This window comes from Neltuma alba, unplaced genomic scaffold (assembly GCF_004799145.2).
Source record: "Neltuma alba isolate B1F8T4 unplaced genomic scaffold, ASM479914v2 tig00012036_pilon, whole genome shotgun sequence".
Lineage (NCBI taxonomy): Eukaryota > Viridiplantae > Streptophyta > Magnoliopsida > Fabales > Fabaceae > Neltuma > Neltuma alba.
This window is the reverse complement of record NW_021636601.1, coordinates 683,548-698,600: the sequence shown is the minus strand read 5'-3', so window position 1 is coordinate 698,600 and position 15,053 is coordinate 683,548. Positions and strand designations below refer to the sequence as shown.

The 15,053-nt window shown below is 33.0% G+C and overlaps 1 protein-coding gene across 1 annotated transcript; it reads left to right on the top strand.

Annotated features, from left to right (window-relative positions):
- The first annotated feature begins 6,353 nt into the window (after window positions 1-6,353).
- Window positions 6,354-14,385, top strand: LOC114721446 (putative disease resistance protein At4g11170). Its single transcript, XM_028907262.1, has 9 exons — window positions 6,354-6,390; window positions 7,868-8,312; window positions 8,938-9,977; window positions 10,191-10,641; window positions 10,913-12,014; window positions 12,117-12,392; window positions 13,049-13,765; window positions 13,867-13,962; window positions 14,095-14,385. Exons 1-9 carry the CDS (start codon window positions 6,354-6,356, stop codon window positions 14,383-14,385), a joined length of 4,455 nt encoding a protein of 1,484 aa, XP_028763095.1.
- The last annotated feature ends 668 nt before the right edge of the window (window positions 14,386-15,053 follow it).

The window sequence follows — 15,053 nt, the reverse complement described above, 5'->3', positions numbered from 1 at the left end:
TCTTTCTGGGGTACATCCTTGTGTGTATGTTATGTGGGAAACCTTCTCCCTCCTTGCTGCGTCAGTGGGTATACATTTGTATAGGAGTTTCGATCCTCCGCTTGCTGTTCTGTGTGTTGTGTAGATGGGGGAAAGAAATACTTAGATGGGTCGAAACACACACACACACACACACTATATGGGACTTCTTTGGTTATTTTAAATGCTGAGTTTGAAATTATATGGTTGATAATTTATGAACGGTGGTGTTTGTTTTGTGTCTTGGTATTGGGTTGCTCAAAAGGTGCTTGATGGAATGATTGAACGAGAAATTATAAGAGGCATTGTATATGTCATGAGGAATTTGTTTCGCTTACTGGAAACATCATGTGTGCTACATAGGTTTGATGGAAGATATCTTTCCTCCTTGTGGGGCAGTAAATACAGGTTTAAATTTCTACGATGTTGGGTGCAGGGGGTAAACTAAACAAGATTCAAATTGTTTGAGGTCATGATTGGTTGTAATCCTATCTTGTGTTACTCGAAATTGCTGCTCAATAACTTAACAAAGTTCGATAAATTAAAGGAATGGCTTAAAGGTGCTGTGGGTGGATTTTACCTTATGGAACTATTGAAAAGTTCTAATAAAACTAAGGAATTATTGAAAAGGTATCGGGTTGATATTTCAAACGTTAAAGTTGCTAAAACTCTATGTTGGAATCTAAGGAGATAGATGTTTGCTCGGATGTATGTAAATGTTGCAGTGGCCAATTTGGATTACTAAATTGAATCTTAAAGCATGTATAAAACAGAAGTCGAGAAATTTTCTTATGTTTGATTGAGTTTTGATGGGATTACTTGTTAGAAATGATACATGCATCTTATTATTAAGAGTATATATTATTGATTAAATTTTATGTAGTATTTCACACGGGAAAGGCTGAAATCAAGATTTTTATTCCTATCTTTTTAAGTTGTTGAGAGTATATTTCGGCTGTTGTTATGTTGTTGGAGGTTTTGCTTGGTTAGTTATAGAAGTGGCTGAAGCTTGAATGTCAATAATGACAATTATGTGACAGCACTGTTAAGCAATTAGAAGGAACGACTCTTAAAAAGAATTATGCATTTGTTATTAAGTTTGTAAAAGAGAATAACAATGGTGAACTTTCATGCTAGGGCCTTTTGTCATGAAATTTTTACGATTATTCAATCGCAAAGAAAAATCTTTATCTGCTTATGGTAAACTGGCCCCATGCATGTTTGAAAATGATTTTGTGAGGACTGTAGACAGAACACTTGTTGCTAACAGCAGTACTGTTAGCCCTTGACTCGCCATGGTTAATATCGAGCTTGCTTATATTCGTGGCTTTAGCTGCACTTGTTATTCGTGAGTATTGTTCTCACACTTGTGTTCCTAGCTTCGGCTGTGTTTGTAGTCATGACTTAAGTTGCGCTTGTATTCGTAGTTTCAGCTACGTTTGTATTGGTGCGTCATGGTTAATTTCGAGCTCGCTTCGTTTCAGCGTTTGTTTCATGGCTTAAGCTGCGCTTGACATTCGTGACTTTGACCATACTTGCATTCGTGGCTTCAGCTGTGCTTGTTAGTTACTTGCCCTCGTGGACTGTGTGTCCACGCTTGTTTCTTGTTCTGTTGAAGTCTTCAATTAAAAAAAAAAAAGAGTCAAGTTTTTAATTGTTTAGCTAATTTTGTATATATATTTTATGTTGATTAGTTTATTCAGAAACTAGAGGCAATTGTAAATCTTTTGTTTATAGAATTATATCTTAATGCTTTATTCTTTCAACATGTATTTTATTTTGTTTTTATTTTATGAATTATTAATGGGATGTTACTTACTCAGGGGGGAAAAAATTTGTCCTTAGATGGTACTGTTGACCCTGCACTTTTAGCTGTATAATGAAGACTTTCATTGCTAATCAAAGCTTGCAGATGTTTTTGGAATAAGTACTAACTGATGTGAATTTGAGTTTACATTCATGTAATTACTTTTATAATTCAGCTATAAGCAGGATCCTTTTTTTTTTTTTTGGAGTTGTATAAAACGAATATATATGTGTGTGTATGAAAATAACTTAAAATATATATATATCTATGTGCATCCTCAAGATGATTATATTAATGATAATATTAGAAATGGTATTATAATAATTCCATAAGTGTTTTATGAATTGTTTCAAGGCTTAAGGAATGTGAGTTGTCTCATATTCCGTGCCGGTTACTCCTAAATTGTCGGGGTGTGACACTTAATAATGATAAAATTATGATCATGTATTGCTGAAGGTAAATCATCCTTCATGCTTTGCTGATTGAGTTATTTGTTGGATAAGTGTGTCATTATTTCTCTTCTTAGTCCCTCAAGTGCTAAATGCCTTCACAACTGTTGATGATTTAAATGTTTTCATTGGATTTCATGTTTGCCAAAAAAGTTGCTCAACTTTGTGATCCTGGAGACAGATGTGCCTTAATGAATTTTCAAATACATACCGATTCTGAAGTATTTGACTGCGGTAGTGGACCAAAAGTTGTTGAAACCTAGAAGACCAGTTACACCTTAATCAACTGGGTTCTAGTTAGGAAATACATATTTTGGTTAAACACCACAAGTTGATCTGAAATCTTAAGGCATCCAGTTTGAAAAGATTGAGCTTGTTGTTTCCATAAATGGTTCTCAGCCAGTTCCTGAAGCTGCCGTTATGAGTGCTTCAAGCAATTCTCCACCTATCACTACAACTTCTTGAATTCGCTTTGTTAGAAAAGCGTAAAGGCAGGTGACCGAATTATTTTTTAGCAAAATTTCATCTTGATTCTCCTATGATGATCCGAATATAATTTGGCTTCCTAAAAGTTGCTTTTTTTCCCTTAGTCACTTTAATACTAGAGACTAATTAGTTTCAAGCTCATATGTCATTTTCTCCTTCAAGTATTGTGTAGTGTCATTTTCTCCTTTAAAAGTTGAGTAGTGTCAGTAATTTACTAGCTCTTGAAGGATGAAATTAGAACCAAATCTAAGTTTTGAGTACTGAAGTGATATGATAATATCTTTCGAAGAGGTAATTGACGTTGAGGTCCTTTGAGGTTCTCTATGAAGGACCAAAATTGAGTTTTGTGCTTTTTTTTTGATGAAGTTTTGTTCATTGTTTTATTTGTTCACTTGTGGTTATAAGTATTTAGATTGCTATCCTCCAGTCCAAATGATAAATCAGTTAGCAAAATTTACCCTGAAAGATCCTTAACTTGTGTTAATGATGGTTACAGACTTTAAAACTGAAAGCTCCTCTAGGAATGATCGATATAAGTTACCATTGATGATCATAAAATTACCAATGGTGTTACTAATTACAACATGACTACTTTCAAAATTACAAGAATGTTGTAAGTTTTGTTCCTATCTTTGTATTAAAACACCCTGACTATATCTGGTTGATCAAGTTGTAATTTTAGAAGTACCAACGCGTAATCTAATTTTACGGTGTTTATTATCAGGAACCCTTTTTTATATTTTTGGAGTCTTTAATTGCCATTAACAAAAGTCAAGGATACTTCACTGTCATGTTCTTCCTGATCAATTATGGGTGACTGAAGCCATGAGATTTGGTCAGGTTTTGTGGGCAGGCAGATATAATGAAGTGTGTTCGTATTCCTGGAAGGTGAACTCATCCTTCATGCTTTGCTGATTGGGTTATTTATTTGTTGGATAGGGGTGAAATTATTCTCTCTGCTTAGTCCCCCAAGTGCTAAATACTTGAACAGTTGTTGATAATTTAGATGTTTTCGTTGAATTTCATGTCCCTCAAATTTTCGAACTCGCTTTGTTGGACAAGTGTACAAGCAGCTGATTGATTCATTTTAAGGCAAAATTTCATCTTTATTCTCCAACGGCAACGATGATTGATGCTTGATACCAAAACAGTTTTAACTATTAATCCTTGACAATTCAGTGGGCAGTGAGATTTTGGTTTCACATTCTATTTTCATTGTCCTTAATTATTTAAATAGAATCAAGCCAATAATGTCGAACAATAATATATATACTCCCACACAAAATAAGAAAACTGAAAAGGAGAATGGATGAAAGTGGTTCGGATTAAAATAACAAAGGAAACCTTACTTTAAATTAAATAACTGAACTCCACTTTATCGTGTTCCAGACCTTAAAGTGATAGTGATGATATGTGGTGAGTTAATGATACCGACAAATCTAAAATAGAAGGCCACAGAGCCTCAGTCACCCTTTGAATCATTCCCCCCGGCCCCCACCATGTGATGCGTAGGACTTTATCGTATACGTCCCTCTCTCTCTCTCTCCCCGCTTCAGCCCATGACCCATGTGATGCTTGGAACATCAATTAATCAATAATATTCTTGAAAACTTGTAATATTATTCTTGAAAATTTATAATACCGGATTCATTTAAAACGGGTCATATATGATATTATAAGATCCGAATATATTTAATTATAACAATTTGAATAATATTTTGATGGGGATTTAGGTATATTGAATTAAATGAGGAGCATCATTATTAAATGTGATTTTAATGGAGGCTCAAATGAAGAAATCAATAATTAATTTTGAATTTTAATGATATCTTAATTGGGATTTGAACATATTGAATTAAATGAAGCATTATAAAATAATATGTCAAGTGGGTTTAAATGGAGAGATAAATAATTAATTTTAAATTTTCATATGTTCCCTTTAAATTCCACATCTTTGGGTTCATTCTATCATGAGTTAATACAATTTTTGATTCTTCAAATTTACTTTCATTTTGGTTTTGATTCATCAAATTTCAATTATGAGTTTTTTGTCCTTTAAGAAGTAAATGGTCCAGATTTTTATTAAATTATAGAAACCAATATTTTATATTCAAAGAAACTTGAGAAACCAAAATCTATGACTTAAAAGTTGAGGATCAAAATCAAAATAAAAACAAATTTAAGAGAGCAAAGGCTCTAATACCCCTCATATTATCCTTGTCCTAATAATTTAAATATAGAAACAAGGCAATAATGCTGAACAATATCCCCCACACAAAACGACAAAACTGGGAAGGAAATGCCGAGATGGGATGAAAGTGATTATTAAGTAACAAAGAAGCCTCTGGTCAAAAGAAAACAAACAAAGAAACCTTACTTTTAATTAATAACTTATCCCCACTTTCACAGGTTCCAAACTTTAGGACTTTTAGAAACAAAATGCTTCAGTTCACCCAAAAAAAAAAAAAAAAGAAACAAAATGCTTCAGCAATTTGAAAATTAAATTTGTTAAAAGTGAATCTAAAGCAAAACGCGTTGTGTTCTAATATTTCCCATACTTTTTATTACTTAATACCAGCTTCAAATTTTTAAAAACGTTTCAGTTCATCCAAAAAGATCTAAAGAAACAAAATGCTTCAGCACTTTGAAAGAATAACGTGTTTTTTTTTTTTCATAAATTTTAATTTTGATTTGCCTCATCATTTAATACTTTTTTTTTATCACTAATTAATTATACGTTGTTCTCATCTCTCTTTTCTTTTCCACTCATTTGCTCTTATTGCTCTCCTACTCATCCTCTCCGTAAATAAGAATGTTTTAGGAAAATAAATTATATATTTTTTAAATTTTATTGTCTTTGACTAGTTTTAACTAACATTTTGAGTTATATAATGTAGTTATTTCAAACTTATATTTTGAACCAGAATGAGTATGAGATAGGAGTTTTCATGCCATTAAACTATAAAACTATTCATTGATTTTAATGCATGTTATTACTCCCTCCGTCCCTCTGTCACAATGTAAATTGTTTATAGAAAAATGACTTGGCTGCTAATTAGTATTTCTTTATCAGTTTTGTCCCTGCAATTAATGCTTAAATGAAGTAATTCTTAACATTTTTCTCTCTTCTACCTTCACAATCTCATTTAATATGAGCAAAGTTAAGAAAAATTCAATTTAAAACAGATTTAATGAGTTAACTACTATTTTTTGATTTTAGTGAATTAGTTAAAATGACTTATATTATGGATTAGAGTGAGTAATTACTTTAAGGAACTCAATGGCGCATGCATAATTTAACCTTCTCGTTTCTTCCTCCCATAAATCTCCTTCTGGATCCCTTTGTTTCGTTTCATTCACTCTTTCTCCCTTCACTCTCCTGCACAAGCAGCATAAGCCTCACAAATCTCCCCCCTCCCCCCCCCCCTCTGGTCTTTATCGTCAATTAGCAAATTCACTGGTAACTTTCTGCCCCACCTGCACTTTTCTTTTAATTAATGGTTTTTCTTCTTCTTTTTCTTCTTCAGAAAGACGCGACTGATCGATCGTTCCAAGAGTCCAATATCTCTGAAGCGGATACGCGACAGAAGATTATGGATCTAGTGAATGAGCCTCTGAGCCACGAGCAAGGTAACCCATTCATCCTTTCTATCACTTTCAGTGGAAAAATATTTCATATCTTATGCTCAAAAAAACAAAAGATGGGTATCAAAAAGAAATCAAAGAGGGACGTCTTGATCAACACAAAGGAAATTAATCCCCTCCCAGAAATAATCTATGCTTTATTTTCTCCTCTTTTTATTCTGATCTGGGATTCAAAACCCTATTTCGAAGCCAGAATCGAAGCTTTCAGCCATCTCGAACAGCAAAAATAGATTTTTGTTATTAAATTGAAAAGCTTTTGATTTTTATTAAATATTAAATAATTATAAATAATTTAGTATCTTATGTCTCTTTATAGACCGGCTTGATCACAATTCACAAGTCTTGAGTAGGTTAGTCGTGTTAAATTTTATATTTTTTAGTCCCTTACTCCCTCTGGAATGATGTCATTTTCTATTTTAAAAAATAATAGTTCATTAAATTTGAACATATTTGTTTGATTATGAATTATTTAATTTATGCACGAATATTTCAGTAATGCACTTTTATTTGAATGTTACACTATTAATATATATAAATTATATTATTTTAATACTGACCAATCTAATATTGAATTCTTAGTTTGATCAATTAATACTTGACTTATTGTTTTAACCTGCTCAATAACCGATCTGATAAGCAGAGCACAACCAAAAAAGCTGAATAATATACTTTAGGCTAAACTGTATTTTTAGTTTTTTAATTTTGTATAAAATTTTAATTTAGTTACTTAATTTAAGGAGTATATTTTTAGTCTTTTAGCTCTAAAATCATTGATAAAAAATAATAATATTGAGATCTTAGATATTAATAAAATATTTTCAAATATTAACATATTAAATTTAATTTTCAAAACAACCATAACTACCATTAAAAAAAATCATCATTTCAGAATAATAATTTTAAAGTTAAAAGAACTCAAAATATATTTTTTAGAATTAAAAAACGAAATTAAAATATCATATAAAATTAAAAGACTAAATATATACTTGGATTTGGGCTTTATTATTCAATCTGAAAAATGAACAACAAAGTCACTTCACTGCTGCGCAAAAGGTCAATTTATACCGAGTGAGTTGGGCCTTACAGGCCTGTGGCCCAATCTAGTAAGCAAAAAACACATTGTTGTTCCGTTATAGGGGCACGGAGACATATGTGCCTATGTGGGAAGATATTTCATGATTTTGCCAAAAGGGGCTAAAATTTTGATTTTACACTTAAGACACAAAATCCGATGTGAAATGTCTTACAGTGAACCTCACAATTGCTTCTCCGAAAGAGTTTGGCGGAAGAAGGAAGAGAAAATAAAGGAAAAAAAATAAGAAAAGAAAAAATGACATTTATTATTTTTGTTTTACGGTATGAGTGCCAGTGAATTATGTTTTCGTTCTTGTATATATTTAAAACTTTTATGGTCATTCACAATGAATATTAACCAGTTTTTGTGCAATTTAAAATCTTATAGGCAATGGATATAACGTGTTCTTGAGTTTTAGCAGACGCAAAGAGACTGAAGAATCTTTCCCTTCTCGTCTCTATTCATCTCTATGTAAAGCTGGAACTTCTGCTTTTAAAGATGAGATATCAAGTAAACTATTGCGAAGTATTCGAGGTCGTAGAATTTTCATCATCTTCTTCTCTAAAGACTATGCTAGTTCCAGCATGTGCCTCGAGGAACTTACAAAAATCATGAAGTTTCGTATGCCATATGATCATATAATTCTTCCCATATTCTGTGAAGTGGATCAGTTTGAAGTTTGTAACCAAAAATCTGGTTTTGGAGAAGCATTTCAAGGTCTCATACAAAAATTTTCACCCACTGAAAATGAAGTGTCAAGGTGGAGGAGAGCTCTCAATGAAGCTGGAGGCAGAAATGATTGGTTTCATGTGGCTAATGATCTCTACTCTGTGTAATTTCTTTTTCTTTTTGTTTTGCATTCTATTTATTTTCAATTTTGCTAATATTGTGTGCGTGTGAGAGAGTAGTACAACTTTTTGTTGCAGTCGATAACAATTAGTTATTAAAATATAAGCTTGATATTGATTCATAAAATTGAGGTGTAAGTTGGACTATTCGCTCGCAAGGAAATGGATGTCTTGAAGCTGTATTATTATTATTATTTAAAGCGGGTTTATTTTAGGCTTTAACACATATACACCCAAGTCACACAAAAATGTTTTTTTCTCTTTAAATGTTTTGAGGTGAAAACCCATACTGAGCACATACATAGTCTAGTGTCACAATATATGTCACAAACTTTTAACGGACAAAAACTTCAGGATGCAGCACAAGGATAATTCCCTTCTATTCATGCTATGCAATGGAATCTTGTAATTTACGTGACACGATTAACATATATAGAACAATGATTTTGTGAAGTGACTTGTATTATTTTAATTCTGTGAAGGTGAGACTATGTGTTTCATTTCTTGATTTCTTGATGGAATATGTGTGTGTGTTGCTCCTAATGCCATTATTCTGCTTTATTTGTAGTCATGCTTAATTAATCAATGCTCCCTTTTCTGCTATGACAGTGATGTGGAGTTCCTTATTCAGGATATTACCCAGCATGTTTGTGATTTATGGGATGATATCTACGACAAGTTACTTGACGTGCAGTTCCCTGTTGGAGTGGATTCTCGTGCTCAGGATGTGATTACAATGCTTCATAACAATAAATCAAAACATGTTGTCTTCATAGGCATATGGGGAATGACGGGTATAGGCAAAACAACTATTGCCAAAGCCATCTTTAACCACATTCAGTGCGCATTTGAGAGTACATGTTTTCTTCCAAATGTCAGGGAACAATTAGAGAGGAAAGTCGACCTTGTTTCAGTAATATGTGAAGCAACAGATATGAGAATAAATAGCATTGAATCAAGAAGCCTTGACTTGAATGAAAGACATTGCCATAAGAAGGTACTTCTTGTGCTTGACGATGTGGATGATCTAGAGCAACTGAATACTTTATGTGGAAGTCGTGAACAATTTGGTGAAGGGAGTATAATAATCATTACAACTAGCGATTTACATCTACTTAATGCCTTTCAAGTGGATGATATATATTGCATGAAACTTTTGAGCAACCAAGAGTCTCTTCAACTTCTCAGTTGGCGCGCATTTCAACAAGCATACCCTAAAGAAGAATTCATCGATGCTTGCAAAGAAGTGGTTGCTTATGCTGAGGGACTGCCACTGGCTCTTATTACAGACATTTACTCTATTTTGGATGAGGAGAAACTGGATGAATGGGAATCCACATTGTGGAATATGAACAGAGCTCTCCATCCCGATATGTACAACAAACTAAGGCTTAGCTTTGACTGTTTAAATGCTAAAGAGAAAGAAATATTTCTAAATATAGTTTTACTATATATTGGAGGGGACATAGATGATGTGATCCAAAAGCTGGATGCCCATGGAAGCAATGCTCGCATTGGGATAGGAGTCCTAGAGGATCGAGGACTTTTAACCATTGATAATAACAACAAACTTAGAGTGCATAATCTATTGCAACTCATGGGAAGGCAAATAATCCATGAAACTTCACGAAACGAGCTTGAAAATCGAGGTAGGTTATGGTTTTGTGGGTATGCTTCATGTGCTTCACATATTATATCAACTTGCATGCATCAATGATAATTAATATTATTATCCATAATATTTCTGATAGTTTATAATCTTATATTATAAAAATGTTTACATTGTAATAATATTTTAATTATATTAATTCAAATAGCATTTTAATTTATTAATATTTTGTTTTTTTAAATATATTATTCAGCTTATAGGTATGAGGTGTTCTTGAGTTTTAGAGGTGACACTCGGAAAAATTTTACTTCACATCTCTACACTGCTCTATATAATGCTGGCATTACTGTTTTCAAAGATGATGTTGAGCTTCCAAGAGGAAACTATATCAAAAAGGAAGTATTGCAAGCAATTGGAAGTTCAAAAATTGCAATCATCATCTTCTCTAGTGAATATGCTGGATCTAAATGGTGTTTAGAGGAATTGTCAATGATCATGGAGCTTCATAGAACAATTAAGAAGGTAGTTCTACCTTTATTTTACCATGTGGATCCATCAGAAATTCGTCATCAAAATTTCAATTTTGGCAAAGCATTTGAAGATCTTATACAAAAAAGTTCACTATCAAAATATCAAGTTTTGGATTGGAAGAAAGCCCTTACTAATGCTGGTAGCCTTGCTGGGACCGTTGTACTTAGTTCCAGGTAATTTTTCTCTTTATTGACTTTTAATTGAAACACTTGATATGTGTTTATTATTCGAAATATGACTCATTTCTGTTTGTTCCCTGCTAGGCATAGTCTTAAAAGCTACATATATTGTAAAATTCTCAAGTCTAATAAGGCATATGTATTGTTTTGTAGTGAAATAATGAGTGTTTACTAATAATATCTCTTTTTCTTCAAACAAATATATAGCTTTCAAAATATTGAATTTATTTATTTGAACCCATACATGTTTTTATATTGAATGCAGGGATGAGAGTGAATATGTTAAAGATGTCGTTAGGCAAGTTTGTGATATATTGGATAAGAAACACTTGTTTGTCGCTGAGCACCCAGTAGGAGTGGATAATCGCGTGGAAAAAGTAATCACAATGCTCCAAAACCATCTATTTAAAGATGTTGTCATGATAGGGATATGGGGAATGGGGGGCTCAGGCAAAACAACTATTGCCAAAGCCATTTATAATAAAATTGGTCATACTTTTGAGAGTAGAAGTTACCTTTCAAATATCAGAGAAGTTTGGGGTCAAGAAGAGGGAAAAGTGTGCTTACAGAACCAACTTCTTTCAGAGATATGCAAGACAACACAAATGAAGATAAATAACATTGAATATGGAAAAGTCACACTGAGATATAGACTTTGCCATAAAAAGGCACTGGTTGTACTTGATGATGTGGATGAGTTAGATCAGCTGAATGCCCTAGTTGGAAGTTGTGACTCGTTTGCTCAAGGAAGTAGAATAATCATTACAACAAGAAATAAACGTCTACTCCGTAAAATGGGTTGTCTTGTTTACTCGATGGAAAATTTGGATGATAAAGAATCTATTGAGCTTTTTAGTTGGCATGCATTCAAACAAAAAAGTCCTAAAGAAGATTTTATTGAACTTTCAAAAAAAATAGTTGCATACTCTGGGAGACTTCCATTAGCTCTTGAAGTCCTTGGATCTTATTTATTTAATAGCGATGACGCGGAGGAATGGAATGAAGTATTGGAAAAACTTGTAGAAATTCCCAATGACAAGATACAAAAGAAACTAAAAATAAGCTTTGATGATTTAGATGGTTTGGAGAAAAAAATATTCCTTGATATATGTTGCTTCTTTATTGGAATGGATAGAAATGAAGTGACAAAAATATTAAATGGCTGCAAATTCTTTGCTGAAATTGGAATCAAAACCCTTGTGGAGCGAAGCCTTGTAACCATTGATGAGAAGAACAAGCTTGGTATGCATGATTTGCTGCGTGACATGGGAAGAGAAATAATTCGTGAACAATCTCAAGATGAGCTTGGAAAGAGAAGTAGGCTATGGTTTCATGAGGATGCACTAGCTGTGTTATTAAAACACAAGGTGGGAACTCATTTTGTACCATAACACAAGTTTCTATTTTGCTTTTCGCAAACAAATAAAATAAGTGCGCATTTTGATTTCAATATGCGTTTATTTTTGCAGGGAACAAAAGCTATTGAAGGACTGTCTTTGATGTCAAAAGTTGGAACAATGCATTCGTTTCAGACAAAAGCATTTGAGAAGATGAAGAGACTCAGATTACTTCGTCTTGATAATGTACAACTTAGAGGAGATTACGAATACATCAGTAAAGATCTCAAATGGCTTTGCTGGCATCATTTGCCCATGAAATACATTCCTAGCAACCTTTATCAAGAGGATTTAGTTGTTATTGACTTACAGCACAGCAGTCTCAGACAAGTGTGGAAGGAATCTCAGGTATGTAAATTAATAGCTAGTTTGTTGGATTTTTGAGCCATAACTGCCCAAAAAAAAATTGAAAAATGAAAAATATTGTCAAATTGCTATATGATAGAAAGCCTAATTTCTTTGAAAAAAAAATGCCAAAATACTTCAAATCTAGTTTCTGTGATATGGTGTTATTTTTTTTGCTCGATGTATGACTCAAAAGGTTGAGTTAATTTGTAGTATTAGATTCAAAGTTTATGGATTTATATTAAAGTGGGATTTGGGATGTGTAAATAAATTACTCTATTTTTTATTGGATTTTATATTTTACAACCTTCTTGATAGATTTTTTTGCATAAATTCTAACTGAATCTTCCCTATCCACTATTGAAGAATAAAGCTACTGGATTTTGTTTATTTCGCATTGCTTTACATGTCTTGCTATAGATCTAGATATTACCTCATTTTATTGAATTTTGTGTTACCTTGGCTTTTCTAGATCACGTATTTGATAGTATGTTTATCTCTTGCAAAGTTAATTTTCAGTTGTTTGAAAACAATGTTTCACTTAGGGTTTTCAATTTAGATGAAGGATTTTACATATAATTGTTCCCTCATATTTTATTATTATTTTGTTAAGATGTGTTTAGCTAATTTCCCTTTGAAATTAAATGTTTTTGTTATAGTTATTGGAGAGTTTGAAAATCCTCAATCTCAGCCACTCTCCTCACTTGGTGCAAACGCCTGATTTTTTGAAACTACCAAATCTTGAAGAGTTAATCCTCAAAGATTGTCCAAGTTTGGACACTATACATCATTCCATTGGGCTCCATCATAAGCTTCTTCTGCTAAATTTGGAGAATTGTATTGGCCTTCGAAGTCTTCCAAGAAACATTTATAGATTAAAATGCTTAAAAACTCTCATTCTTTCTGGTTGTAAGAATATTGAAAAGCTTGAGGAGGACATAGAACAAATGGAATCTTTGACAATTCTAGTTGCTCCTACATTAAAACAAGTGCCCTATTCTTTGGTGAGATTGAGAAGCATTTTATATCTATCTGTTTGTGGTCATGAAGGATTATCAAATCATGTGATTCCTTCTCTCTACCGGTCCTGGATGTCCCCAACAAATAATCCACTACCTCTTATTCCATCACGTGCGGGCATGCCATCATCAATTTTGTGGGATATGCTATACAGTATCCATAGTCCTTCAACAATCCCAAGTACTGTACCAAAGCAACAAAGTCTTTTGTTAGAAGATGGATTGGAGATTTCTGATTCGTTGTGTGCCACAAATTGTATGGACATCTCGATACTTAAGAATTGCTTGGAACATCTTTTAATTAACATTGGAAAGAATCCTCAAGTCTTTTGTACACTGTCAAAGAAGATTTCACAGGTTCTCTCTCTCTCTCTCTTTGAATTTTTTGAAAAAGATTTCTACATGCATAATTATATAGTTGAATTAGAGGTTATGTTTCTCTTATTATGCAGGGATTGAATCTTACAAAGTATGGTGATGACTGTATTCTTCCTGGTGATAATTACCCCTATTGGCTAACATTCAAAGATGAAGGAACTTTTGTTAAATTTAAGGTGCCTTCAGTTTATGGTCATGATCATTTAAAAGGGATGACTATTTGTTGTGTATATATCCCCTCAAGAGATTTGGATAACAAGGCATGTGAATCTTGTATACTTTACTTAATGATCATAAATTATACAAAGGCAACTGCTTTGCTCTACACAGAAGACGAACTGAAATCCTTGAAAGAAGAAAAGATGAAAGAAATAATATCAAATCTGGAACCTGATGACCAAGTGGAAGTGAAAGCAGTTTTTGGGAATGGATTCACTGTGAAGAAAACAGCGGTATACTTGATGTACTGTGAATCAATTGATAAACAGATGGAGCCTTCAACATCTGAAGCTGTAAATTTAACTGGCACCAAACACAATTGTGAGGAGGAGTACGAGGCATGTGAATCTACCAGACCTAGAAAGGCAATGAAGATTTGAAATTTGGAAACTTTCTTCCATTTTTTTCTGCAACACTTTCTCTTGAGTGTTTTTCTGGCCATAACACTTTTTATGAAGTCAATATGTCATTTCAGAAGTAAAACTGATCCATACGTATGGTTGTACGTAAATGATTATATTCTCCCATTTGCAGCTCTCTTTTTACAGATAATGTGGGGTGATATCCCTTTTTCCTCTTCCCTTCCTATTCCTAGCAAAAATGAAGCTAGAATTGTATTAAAAATATAAGAAATGAAATCAACTAGTCCTTGTTTAACTTGTTATTGAAGACTATTACTCTACAATGTTAAAAAACCTTGTAGAATAGTGGCCAGAAGCAATGGCGGGGCCATATTGGCTATGACATTAAAAATGGAGGAAGCAGAGTGTTTTGAGATATAGTTTGGAGCAAAAGCAAGAGACATGTCTGGAATTGCTGACGTCTTCTTGCCAAGGGGTCGTCATCTGTGCTATAATCACTTGTTTTATATAATGAGAGCTTAACAAGCACATATTACAAGATAAATCAAAAACAGACAATACTGTACTCATATATATATATATATCTATCTGTGACAAGTCGCAGAATTATAATACTAAGAGATGAAGAAGACCAGAAGCATTAACAATAAGATGGAAAACTACGGGCTATAGGAAGTGAGTAGGGG